Here is a 13,297-nt window from a genome sequence, read left to right as displayed (position 1 = left end):
TGTGATTATTGTTCTGTAGTTCTTTTTGTTAGGAAGTCATGAGGTGTATCAGAAACTGCTTTGTCACATAATCAAAGGTGGTGACAGCAAAAGGAGCAAAACTGTGTCCTAGTTGATCATTGTATGAATGCTGGAATGAGCAGTTGGCTCCTCTGGTGAGCAGACTTCCACCTGCATCTCTTTTGTGACCTTCTGCTGTGTTTAATCTTCTTAAGACCTCTTAAGTCAGAGTATTTCTTGGTAACTCCCTGCTGCTGGGTCAGAGTGGTGGCTGGGGGACCTGGCTCAGGTTTGTGTTCACTGGGGATGGCACAGGGCATAGGAGTGAAAATGTAACTTCCCTAAACAGTTTCACTTGTCCCTGGCTCCCATGGTGAGTCTTTTTTTGTGATTCCCTTCTCCTGGGGCTTTAATCATGGAGCAGGATCAGTTTTCATTTCCTGTTGCTCTGTGGGAGCCCAGGCTCTGCTGGCAGTCCCTGCTCACTTTAGGAACCACATGGAACAGGGACTTGGCCTGTTCTGCATCATGGCCTGCTCCCTTGCTTTGTGCCAGCCCAGATTTACTGCTGTGAAGGTCTGAGAAGGAAAAAGAGTGAAAAATGCCATTCCCTGCTGAAGGCAATGAGCTGAGGGCAGCTGCTCTGAGAGGAGCAGGGTGTGCAGCTCACCTGTGCTGTCCTTGGTGTGTGTGTGTGTTCTTCATGGCAAGTTGTGGCTGGTGGAAATAGGACAGCAGTCACACTGAGGAGGTGCAGGAAGGGCCTTCAAGGTGACAGATTTTTACTTTCATAACATTTAGGGTTGTTTGTTTCATTTCACGAGTGATTTATTAAGGGCTTATGTAACACCTGGCATTCAGTACAATAGGGAAAACGCCCTGCAGATCCTTTCAGAGGGGAGCTGAGTCCAGTTTGGTTTGTTTGCTTTGTGCTACATTGGCAAAGGCAGATGTTCCAAAAGCACATCAAAATTCATGGCCTGGGATGTGCATGATTTTCTAGTCACTGACTTGCTGTAATAAAACCTGAACTTGTGCTGCTTCTTAGACCTGATGAGAAACTGAGCAAAAAGGGAAAATGAGGTTCTTCCCATGTTGAAATTAGCCTTGGTGAGTGCAATCTATTCACCATGAATCCTCCTTGAGAGCACACCTTTCTCCATGAATAGTTTGTGTTTCTGCAGAGGTGTTTATCTTTAGAAATGCCCTCAGACCTACTGAACAAATACCACTGATTAATACTTGATTCCCATTAAAAAGAAGAGGTTTTGGTGCAGCATAAGAGCAACTTCTTAAGCAAAAATATAAATATTAGTGGCAGCTGTTCTCTTAGAATTGCTTTCTCCTAGGATTGGTTGTTTGTACTAGACTCACGTTGCAATGCCTGATTTCTGAGTGATTGCTTTAATTTTCTTTCCTCAGGGGAGGGCAAAGAAGAAATCCTCAAAGTTACTTTTGAAGAACTGAGACAAGCTGTAGCTTTGTATGCTGCAGCCATGAGGAAGATGGGAGTAAAAGTAGGAGACAGAGTTGTGGGTGAGTAATTTTCTTAAGGGACAGGAGGTGGAATTTTTTTGAAATGTGCAAGTGAGTAGTCAGTTACAGAAACATGCCTGTGAAATAGTGTTTCACAGAAAATTTCAATAAACATTGTAAAGAAAAGGCTCTTGTGCTGCTGTATTTACATTTGTAGGAAATGCATTTCTAGAGGGAAGGAACCTGGATTAGCCTGTGGGTTCTCTAGCACTGAAGGGGGAAGGGAAATGCTTCATTCACCAAGGTCTGCTCCAGAAACACTCAGTGGAAGCAGAGGAGATGGAAGCTGTGCCTCTGGCTGAGCCCTGACCACAAGCTCTGGCAGATGGATGCGGGGGCACTCAGGGCAATGCTGCTCTAAGGTTGGCTGTGCTGGTGCCACTGGCAGTTCCTGCCCCTGTGGCCTGGGTGAGCCAGTGCTCAGGGAGCTGCAGGTCTGGAGAGCCTGTCCTGCCCCCAGGGAGGTGACAGTGAGCAGCTGCTGGGCAGGGACTGCTCGAGCCACCAGTGCAGAGATGAGTTGAACCCTGTGATCCTTGCAGCAGCTCTCCACACCTTTGGCAGCAATGTTTCCTGTCAAGAGACACTCATGTGTGTTTTTCTATATAAAAAGGTTTTTGTCCTGTGAACAGCTTGTCCAGTGTGCAGTCCAGGCTTGGAAAGGAGTTACATTGATTTCTCAATTGCTGTGTTTGATCTCCCAGCTGAGCTGCTTCACCTCTATTTTGTGTGCTCTGATACTCTTAAATTTGTCAGTGTAGTGCAAGTCAGAACTGCAATATCCTTGAAGCTCCTTGGCTCCTACCTGGCAGTTCTGGTGTTTGTGTCACTGTGCTGCTGCAGTCCCATATTGTTTGAGCAACACTTGGCCATTATCCTAAAGAAGTGTGTGTAAATCCTTACATGATGCAAACCCACAGTGATGAAACTCTTGATTTGTTTTCTGCATGCTGCAAACTTGAACGTGTCTTGAAAACTGAGTTTTAAACCCACAATTATGACCTGGAAATGTAAATCTACTCAGAGCTCATTTCTTGCATATGGTTTGAGTATGCTCTGGAACTGGAAACATGAAATTATCACAGCTGGTGGCTTGGTTTTTAACATGGAATTAGAGCTAAATCCTTAATTAGGTATGAACCATACAGTGAAGTTGAGGAGGTTTGTCTGAATCAAGGTGGAGATGCTTGGACTTTATCTCAATTTTCAACTTTAATGCTGTCATATCTGTTCATTTCTTCAGCAGCAGCAGGGAAAATGTACTCTGCAGCTGGAGAAAACATGGTCTTGAAATATAGCTGTAGCCTGTGCTGCTAATAATGCTATTATAATTTTATTAACAGTTCCTTTTAGTTAATGACTGTTGTGTTTAGCACTGCAGGCTGGTTAAGTTTTGAATTTTTCTTGTTTTGGTGGCTGGCTTAGCTCTAATTTAAATTAAAAAGCATAGTTGATACTTTTTTTAAAGTATAAATCAAGTCCCTTTAGATACTTCTATGGGGGGGGTCTCAATTTCTTTCTTCTGTTTCTCTGCTATTCCAGAGGGTATTGGCAGTCCCTGGAAGAGCTCCAGTGTAACATTTCAGTCAGAGGCTGAAGCTTCCCAAACTGAGTTGGGCAAGGGACATTAAGTGTTGGCTGGGGAAGCTGGAGTCCTACACCCACTTGTACCAAAAATCAGCCTCTCCAGAGCTTGCCAGAATCCAAAGGGATGTAATTTGTCCCAAGATTTCGAGCAGATGGCAGAGGGAAAGGCAATTCTTGCTGTTTCATAGTAGTAACACAGGGCATGCTTCTGCTGCTTCTGAAAAAAAGGTTTTAAATGGAAAGGAGATACTCTATGAGCTTCATTACAGCTGCCTAACATGTAGTCAGCCTGTCAGGTTCTGACACCCTTTGTTGACACTTTCTCTTAAAATCTGAGCTGTTAGAATTGCACGTGACTCTTACTGTTGTTTTCCTGAGAGTTTCATCTCCACGCTTTGCTGCCTCCAAGACAAGGCTGCTTTAACTTCTCATTACACTTAACATCCCCCCTGGTTTGTGCAGTGCAGTTTATGGCTGCATCCTGACAGTAATAGTATGTTGGAGCTGGAGGTGGGTGAGTGTGGGTGGACAGGCACTGGTGTCAGCACTTTTCTTCAGCTTGATTTCACTCCAGTCTTCCCTTTCCTTCACTGAGAGCACTTAACAGTGAGCATAATTGAAGCAGATGTGTTGTGAAACATATTTCTTCCTCTGAAGATGTCTTGCAGTGCTGTCAGTGATGCTTGAACAGTTGGAAGAGGCATGGAATACCTACTGCAAGCTCCCAGATCCACGTGTGAGGTGCTCCTGGTCCTCCAGTGGCCATCTGGCAAATGACAATGACTAAAATAGAACAAAACACAACTGGGAGGATGATTCTCCTCTTTGGATGGCTTCTACTCTATCCCTGTAGCCAGCTTTGCTCTGTTACAAATCAGCAGTTACAAACAATCTGATCTTCCCCACCCAAAAACATCCTCAACAAATATCAGTGAATTCCATTGTCTGAGCTGCTGTTTTATCTATAGCAGCTGCCTTAGCCCTGCTGCTTACGTGGGTTTTAAAGCTTTGTAAGGCGATTACAGGGGTGCTCATGGTTTCAGACCACTCTCCTGTGGGGCAGGGTGGCCACTTGCAAGTCCTGCATGAGCAGGAAATGCTGAAAAGGGAAAATAGGAGTCTGGTCTCTGAATTCTGCTCATTTTGACCTGGTGTAGTTCAGTAATAGAAGACATTGAGAAGATATTTTAGTTGCTGCTCCTTATTTTCCTTCTTCCTGATGTATTCTTTCAAGGCTCAGATAAAACCTTTGATACAGGGTCACAGTTCAATTGTTGATACTTTTTTTTTTTTATCCATGCACATAAGTGAATGTTTGGGTGCCTGTTTTTCCAAGAGGAAACCTTTATGAAACTTCATGAAGGCATTAGGTGCTTGCACAGAATATGTTCTCAGCCCTCTGAGAAATCAGACTTTTGCCATAGTTTGAAGCATCATTATATCCAATTTTTGGACTACAGTTTTTACCTATTTTGTTGGTGAGGTGCTGCAGTGTGGATGAACACATGTAAGTGTAATCTTGGTGTGTGCTAGATTAAGCAAATAGCAGCTGACAGAAAATGCTGAGGCACTTAGTCCTGAGCAGATCAGGCTGTAAGTGCCTCTTAAAAAAAATCCAGACAGTGTTTTTAAAATGCTGCTTGTCCTGCTTAGACATTTCACAGGTTTTATGTCAGGTAAAGCTTTCATTTCTCTGTTTTTATAGAGACTATACATTTTTCTCAGTCAGGAGGGGTGCTGCTGGGACCCCTGTGTGTGATACTCTGATATTCCTGCTTGATGAGTTCCCAGCTCCTGAGTTTGGAGCCCTTTATTCAGTTGCTTTCCAGTTCACCCAAAGGAGGCAGATCCTTTTCTTTCTGGTAACAGAAGGTAGTTTCTACCTTTCTTACCACCTTCAAGAAAGGGGTAAGGAAAGATTCAGAGATAGAGAAATACTTTCTGTAGCCTTCCCCATGCTGACAAATCCTAGTTTTGATCCTTAACTGAAATATTTTATCAAGGAACACAGAGGCCCTAGTTAAATATATGAGCAAACATGACAAATAATTAAATCAGCAGTACCATTATTCTTCTGTAATACAGAGCTTTGCACAGTGGTCACTGCTCTGATGCTAATGCAGCTGAAGAAGTTCCCTTTTTCATCCTCTTTGTCTGCAGTGTTCCTGTTGGTTCAAATTCAGAGCCTGGGTGGCTGTGTCAGCCCCCTGAGTGCCCTGAGGGGTGTGCTGGAATCTCCAGGGGCACAGACAAATGCAGGGAGCTTTCCATGCATGATGGAGCTGTGATCAGCTGGAGCATCTCAGATGTGGCAGCAAGAAGAAATTAACTTTACTTCTAAATGAGACTCTAGTATGAATCTGGAAGACTGGCAGGAGAAGTAGTTTGTGTCATTTAGCTGTTAAGAGAAAAGGAGCATGAGTTCTTCCTCTGCTGTGTTTGGAGCATCTCCAGCCAGAACAGACTCACATTTTTATCTGTGGTGGAGTTGGGACAAATCTGTGAGAGCCCAGAGAGCAGCAAGGCTCTGGGATCAGGTGAGGGCACAGAAATGCAGAGGCAGTTGCTGAGCATGGTTTGTACCTTTGGGCACTTCTGGCTGGCATCCTCCAAAACTCAACCACCACTCAAAGGCAGCTGACAGATGAAAGCAATGATTTCATTGTCTGCCTCACAATAATCAGCAGAGAGCTGTGATCTTGCCCTGAGGGCTTTTGTGTGGAAAGGTGAAAAGGAGAATTGCTTAGAACAGAACTGAAGCTTGTGGCAAAGTAACAACTGCTCCAAAGCACAGGGAGAGCTCTGTTTTCCTTGCACTCTGGCCCCCTGATGATCCCATCCAAGAAATGCTCAGTGGAAATATTTGGCATCGATTAAAGAACTGCTTTCGTCACACCAAATGACATTTTGGTCTGTTCTGGTTCATAAATTTCAAATTATTTAGGGAGGAATATTTGTCTTACAAGAGCAATCACTGAGATTTTGGGATACTGTGCCTTGTATAAACCTTGACCCCCAAGGGGAAAATAGCAAAATAAATAATGCTTTTATGGGCATGAGCTTTTGCTGTACTTTATGTGCTTAAGAACTTCACTGAACAAACCACTATAAGCTGTAGGCAGTTCTAGGGAGCAATTTATATCTTAGCATGGCATGGAGCTTTTATTCACAGTTGTGTGTTTTCCAGAAATTGTTGGGCTTAAGTCATAATACTGTTTTAAAAGTTACTGCTCCCAAAAGCACAGCAGCTCTCAGTAACTGCAGTGACACTGCTGGTTAAGAAACTGATTTTTCAATGAGGAGGAATCTCAGTTTAAGACTTATAGTTCACTTTTTACAAAGTTGAAAAAAAAAATCCATCCTTTTTCAAGCAATGTAGAAAAACCTCACAAAAATCCATCTTGGCACCCTCCTAACTGTAATATTAACATAGCAGGAATTGCTATTAAGATCTGAGTTCCTGTCCTGAAATGTACATCCATAAATATTATTCTTTGAGGAGTTTGCACTGTTGAATGTTTGCTGGCTGTAGATCCTTGTGGTGCACCTGCAGTCCAAGATCTCAGTGCCCACCCCTGCTGCTGAACAGGCTGGAAAGCTTTTTTATTTCCATTTAAATTTTGCTTTCACATGTGACATTATAATTAGATGTCAGAGTACTGCAATTAGGCCCATCCTGTGCTTTTTTAAAGTACTTGGATGTCTTTTTGGTTGCTTGAGAAAGGTGATCTGAAGCTCCAGGTCTTTGATCCATCTCAGTGTAGTTTGTGAATTCCAGTTGCACTTTTTAATTTGTGGGCTGAATTCTGAGCAGTGCAGAGTCAGACTCAGGCACCCAGCCCCTTCTGGAGAGTTGCTCAAATTGAGCTCACTGAAACTAAAATCTGACTTTCTTGACATTAATTTATTCTCTATGCTGTGATAAATTGAATTTAAATCTTGAAATCTTGCTGCAAGCTAATGAGAGAAACCTGAAGGGCCACATTTGTGTGGGAATGTTGCAGGGCTTGTCCCACTCTGTTACTCCCTTATCAGCTGAGACACTGGTTTTGCTTGTTTGTGTTAAGGATTCTGGCAGTGTCTACCAGCCAACATTTAGCTTGGTGAAGCTGAATCTCTGCTCTTGAGCTATTTATAATCTTTCCTTACAGATACTGGTTCTTTCTCTGGTGGCTGTTCCTGCAGGCTTGTTCTGTGCCCCTGCATGCTGCTGTGTTCTCAGTCCCTGTGTACCCTCATCAATGCACTAATTTTCTCTCCCAGTTACTCTTTTCCCTATGCTACCCTCTTATCCTGAAAGGCTTATTAATTAAGCAGGATTATTTGTAAATTTGGAGTAATATTGTAGATAAAAGCCCTGATACAAATAGTTCTATAAATGAATTTATTACTAATTCCTTGTGTAACTGATTTGGCTTCAAGGTACGACATTGATTGTGTGGAAAGCTTCAAAGGGTGCTTCAGCCTAGGATTTTGCATTTTTAAAACCTGTTCACTGTAGCTATTATATCTATTTTAGTGCTGTTCCATCTCTAACCATTCCCCTCTGCCCTAGGTTACTTGCCCAACAGCATCCACGCAGTGGAGGCAATGCTGGCAGCTGCAAGCATTGGTGCCATCTGGAGCTCCACCTCCCCAGACTTTGGCATTAACGTGAGTAGCCCGGTGCCTGTGCAGAGCAGCCCTTGCTGAGGGTGGTGAGTTCAGGAGGCAGAGATGGCTTCTGTCCCTTCAGCCTTGCTGCCACCTCCTGGCACAGCCCAGCACTCTGCAGCTTTTCCTGCTGCTGTCAGTGTCGCTGCTGATCTGCACCTGGGGGATTGGAGAGGCTTTAGCTGCTCACTGTTGGGATATCTTCACATGCACTCCATTGTCTTGGTGAGCTTTTATCATATTAAATGTGCAAATGAGCAGCAGTGCAGTCTGAGCTTGGCTCTTCTTCCCAAACCCTGCCCCAGGCTTAGCCACACTCCAGTTTCCACACTCCCAGTTTCTTTGCCCAAGTAGTCCCATCCTTTGCCTCCTGTCAGGGTGAACTCAGCACCACCCAGGTTGGTCTGTTCCACCAGGCTTTATTTGCCAACAGTGAGGAATTTCATGCTAATATCACTAACCTGATTTGACTCTTGGTAGTGTAGAAATCAATGCTGTGTTTCATACACAATGCTGTGTGGGAAATTATGACATCCAAACAGATGTGCCCTGGAAACTTGGGGAATGTGTTCTGCTTCTTTTGGAAAGTTTTTAGCACACATCAGCAATGGATCTAAATTTCTAAGGGGGATGTTAAACCTTTCTTCTATCTAAAAGTTTACATGTGAAAAATGCAGTGGTTTTGAATTGCACAGTGCAAAGAACAATGTTTTTAGATAAACCCCTCAATTTCAGTGTTTAACCCCAGTGTCTGGGAAATGTATGGATTAATCATTCCTGGATTAGCACTAGAGGGCAGCAGCATTCCATGTTCTTACACTTGGGGGTGTATCACTGGGAAAAAAATGATTAAAAAAATCATTACAGCATGTAATGATCAATCTGTTCTACAAATATTTTCTGCTTGCTCAGAAAATGATGGTATGGAGTGTTTTGTGCAATGTGATTCGATCTCTTATGTGGGGGAAGATTGCTCACTTTACTTGCATTACAAAGGGCTGGTATGTTTTCTGTCCATGTTGGTGTGCTGTTGTTTTCAGTGCCCAGCTTTTTGTTTTTTTTGTGATAGCTTTTTAATGGAACCTGGCCTTGGAACTGCAGTGCCATCAATATCATTTATTTTCCTTTGGCAGCGTGTGTTGGCATGAATTCAAATCCTAAAATCATGAAGGAGATCAGCAGAGGCCCTCAGGGACACTGGCTTCCACCCTGAGCAAAAGCTATTCCTCTTTTTGTGAAGTTGCATCAGTCGTGCTAATATACACAAAGATTTTTGTGCTTGGGGGAATAGTGTAGCATTTTCAACATCTGAGGTCCAATTGTGTGTATGTGTTTTGTGAAGCTCAGAAATGTCACTCCTCAGAGCTGCCTACACACTGCAGCTCTGAATGCCATCCCTCCAAAGGCTTCAAGCCTTGAGGAAGTTGCTGTCAGAGCACCACTGAGCTGCCTCCCACGCACCTCACCACTCTTGGCAGCTGCTGCTTCATCTCTCTGCTCCCTGTTACCCATTCCCATCAATTAATGGCAAAGTGCTGGCCTGGGCATGAGCAATGCTTGGATTTGTAAGTTCATGAAGAAGCTCTGCTCCCAGAACTGGCTGAGGAGCCTTTGGTGAGCTCAGTTCAGCTCCATTTGGGGGGCCCTGCACGATTTTTTGGACTGAACTGGAATAGAATGAGCCATGTCTGCTACACCTGAGCTTTTTGTGGAAGGAATTCCTTGCTGAGCCATCTGGTTGGGTTGGAGTTGCAGTGTAGCAATTGCACACGTTCCATCTGTTTGTGTTGCCTTTGTGTCAGAGCAGGCTGCCCTGTGGGATTTGGTGCTGCCAGTGCTAATGAATCTGACTGGGTGTGCTAGCAGGTTTGGTAGGACCCTGAGAGCTGGAGCCATCTCTCTTCTGATTCACACTTCTCTTCAGATTTGATTCTTCTCTTTACAGTCCCCTTAGTGCTCATTGCTCTTCATTTTTAAACATAGGCACGATGGAATGAGATGTGTGTGCCCCGTGCTCAGCGTGGGGCTGTGCACACATGTACAAATGCACACCAGTGTGGCTGCTTGCTCTGTTCCTGGGAATGGAGCAAAGGAGGAGGCAGAGAATTTACCAAAGAAGCAGCAAATCTGACTGCATGCTCCCTTAGAGAGTAACTGTAATGTATTAATTATAAATCTCCATTTCTGAGTTTGTTAGGTAACACACCAGGGGCTTCTTGAAAACTTCTTCTGTCACCAGAACAGATTCTGGTGATTTCTTGTTTTAAAATAATTGATAAATTTGCATGTCAGTGCATTGTCACTGTATTTTCTTATAATGTGAACAAGGAAAAGGAAATACATGTTTGATAGGAGGGAAAGCTGTTAGTGACATTCTCAGCTAATACATTTATATTTAGCCATATCCCTTTCCTGTGCTTTCCTGTGGCATGGAGGCATTGTCAGGACAGAACTCCTGTCCTTCTGCAGCAGATTTTTTTTTTTGCAATGCTGAGCAGCTCAGCTTGGAAAGGAGTTTAACAGAGATGAGTTGATCGTGATGTTTTTGCTTTCATCTTCAGATTTGGTAATAATTTGTTTCTCATTTTCGCTGCAATGTAGAGGGCAAAATAGAAAACAGAAAAATAAAGAATGCTGGGAAGAATAAGCAGATGACTCAAGTCTGATTTCTGCAACATGATTTAGGAGATTGTTCTTGAAGACTTAGCTGACAATTTTACAGTATTGTGTAATCTTGTACTTCTTAATGCTTCAAGTAATGGAGCTAGAGAGGTTGGAACATCAGTGTGTGAGAGCTTTTATTGAAAGGATTTGCTTCTTGCTGTTGAATACAAAAAGATCCATTTCTGGTAGGCTGCTGCATGCAGTGTACATGGAAAACAGTAAATGCCAGAGGGGTTTTAATCTCAAATAGGATGATAGCTGTGGTAAATTACTGAACACTGTGTAAGCTGGAGGAGACACCTGAAAATTTAGCATTTGAATGTGTTGTGCTGCAGAGATACTAAAGGAGCTGTGGTATCTTTTGTTGGTAGTCTGTGTGTGTTCAACATCAATTTGTTTTGCTCAAACTCCAGTGGTGAGGTTGCCTGTGTTAATGGTGGCAGAACAAAGCTGCCAGCTCATGTGGGAGCCCCTGGCCCCATCAGTGCCTCTCCCCAGGGTGGTGTTTGTCCCCCAGCCCTGGTGCTCTGTCAGAGCAGCTGGGGGCACATGGGCTCCTCCTGCAGGTGCAGCAGGAATCCTGGGCACCTCCATGGGCACCAGGTGCCCAATTCTGCTCACATCACAGCTCCTTCTCCTCCTCACATGAGTCTAATCTGACCTGCAAGGTGATTTTTTAGCTGTTTAGGACTATATGAGCTTGGCCCTTCCCTAAGTGATCCATGGAGGTTTTGTCATTGTGATCTGGTTGGGGGTCATGAAATAGATTGTTACAAACCTGTTGTGTTTCAGAGCTCTTGTGTGAGTGAAGGACAAGCAGGCAGTCTTTTAACAACTCTGCTGTTAATTCTAGTCCTTATTGCTTGCTTGTTTTGAAATGTGTATTTAGCACCCACTGAAGTTTCCTACTGTAGCAGTTAATTTCATTTTTTAACACATTTTTCCTACTGTAGCAGTTAATTTCATTTTTTAACACATTTTTCTCTTTATCCCTAGGGTGTACTGGACAGATTTTCCCAAATTCAGCCCAAGCTCATCTTCTCTGTTGAAGCTGTTATATACAATGGCAAAGAGCACAACCACTTGGAGAAGCTGCTGAGGGTGGTAAAAGGTATTTCACTGCATCCCACCTGCTCTGTGGCTCTGTGAGCACTTAGAGTCTGCCCTGCCACTGCTTGTTGCTGTCCTTTCTTCTTTACAGTGTCACAGTGGCCACTGAGGCTTTCAGAACAGATTTGGGTAAAAGCTGAATGGTCTTCTCTGGTAATTTTGTCAGTCTTCTGCTTGCTTAACTTTAATAGATCATCAGAAATTAGCCAGCAGTGGGAGCAGGGGCTGATGATGGTGTTTTTAAGCTCAAGCAAAGTGCTGCTGAAGACAAATGGGGAGGTATTACAGCACTAAGGCTTGCAGCTTTACACATAAAAGGCTGGCAGCATTGAGGAAATTACATCTTGGGTAACAATTCAGTCCTCTGGGATTTCAATACCCAGTGCATCAGAATTATTTCTGTTACTTGGTGCATTACACTGTATGATTCAATCAGGCAGAACAGACCTTTGCTTATGTAACTGAATGTAGGAAATCATTTTCTTCCCTCTTCCAGGGCTTCCAGACCTAAAGAAAGTGGTGGTGATTCCATATGTATCTTCAAGAGAAACCATAGATATTTCTAAGATTCCAAACAGGTAATGGGAGCACTGCTGGGTACAGAGGTGATCTTACACATGGGCTGGGGTAATGCTTTCAGAAAGTTTTGAAATGTTCCTTTTTTTCCCCCTCCTTCTTATGCAGTGTCTTTTTAGAAGACTTCCTTGCCACTGGGAAAGGAGACCAGGCTCCCCAGCTGGAGTTTGAGCAGCTGCCTTTCAGCCATCCTCTCTTTATCATGTATTCCTCAGGCACCACAGGGGCACCAAAATGCATGGTTCACTCAGCAGGGGTATGTCCTCCCTCCTGGGGCTGCACTGCCTGGGCTTTGCTGCTTGCCTTACATTTTGCCTTTAACAGCATCACTCTGTGATGGATTTTCAGGAAGAATTGATTGCTGTTGGTTTCTCAGTAACTTGACAGTGAAGATTTTTATTTGTTAGTGGCTATTTGAAAGCAAGTGTGGATGGGAAAGGACAGTAAATACTTTGGTTTAGAAATCAGTGTGGAGACCTTTCAGATTCCAGGTGTTTCCTGAGAGCAAGTGTCATTCACAGAAGCACCAGTAGAAGTGGCCTGACTGATATTTGAGATGGACAGATGTGAACTGAATCTCAGGTATTTGAGGATCTCAGAGATTTGAAGAAGAAAAGCCAAAGAACTTCAATTGGGTGTTTGCAACTGATTTTTGGACATGGTTAGCTTGAGGCCCATAGGGAGCTTGCAGTTTTTATTACCTGGATCATTTTTTACCTTGAACATTACTTCATGTTTAAGGGTTTAGAGTATGTCATCCTCACCAGTCCTTTAAGGAAGGAAGCTAAAGAGTTGGAATCTCCTTGAGTGTAGGTTTTGCACTGCATGGAAGCTGCCTGAGGCAGTGTCTGGTTGTGGCTGAAGATAATATCTGATTTTGGTGCCAGAATGACCCTTGCTCATGTGCTTTCCACTTGCTATTGATGTTCCAAAGCTCTTAAAACAGAGGAAGTGATTGCAGCAATTGTTGAAACTTGAATTCTGCTATAATCTTTAATAAAAGGCAGGTTTTTCCCATTTAGGGCAGGCAGGATGTGTGTAAATGGAACTGCAGAGCTTTTAGCCAGTCCCTCATCTCTGCTGTTTGCTCTGCCAGTCAGGGTGAGCATCCTGCAGGGCTGGGTGGCCTGAGGGCAGCATCCTTTGATGCTGTGCCCCCAGTGTGGGTGTT

General features: G+C 43.6%; 1 protein-coding gene across 1 annotated transcript in view; it reads left to right on the top strand.

Moving 5' to 3' along the window:
* The window catches only part of AACS (acetoacetyl-CoA synthetase), a 37,122-nt gene that overhangs the window by 6,851 nt on the left and 16,974 nt on the right, over window positions 1–13,297 (top strand). The window contains exons 4-8 of the mRNA XM_054645699.2: window positions 1,423–1,536; window positions 7,679–7,776; window positions 11,437–11,551; window positions 12,047–12,128; window positions 12,235–12,382. Coding sequence (XP_054501674.1) covers window positions 1,423–1,536; window positions 7,679–7,776; window positions 11,437–11,551; window positions 12,047–12,128; window positions 12,235–12,382 — 557 coding nt within the window. The remainder of the gene's footprint in view (window positions 1–1,422; window positions 1,537–7,678; window positions 7,777–11,436; window positions 11,552–12,046; window positions 12,129–12,234; window positions 12,383–13,297) is intronic.

The sequence above is a fragment of the Agelaius phoeniceus genome, chromosome 18 (assembly GCF_051311805.1).
Source record: "Agelaius phoeniceus isolate bAgePho1 chromosome 18, bAgePho1.hap1, whole genome shotgun sequence".
NCBI lineage: Eukaryota > Metazoa > Chordata > Aves > Passeriformes > Icteridae > Agelaius > Agelaius phoeniceus.
Note: the sequence above shows the minus strand (reverse complement) of the source record. Positions and strands in the feature narration are given on the sequence as shown.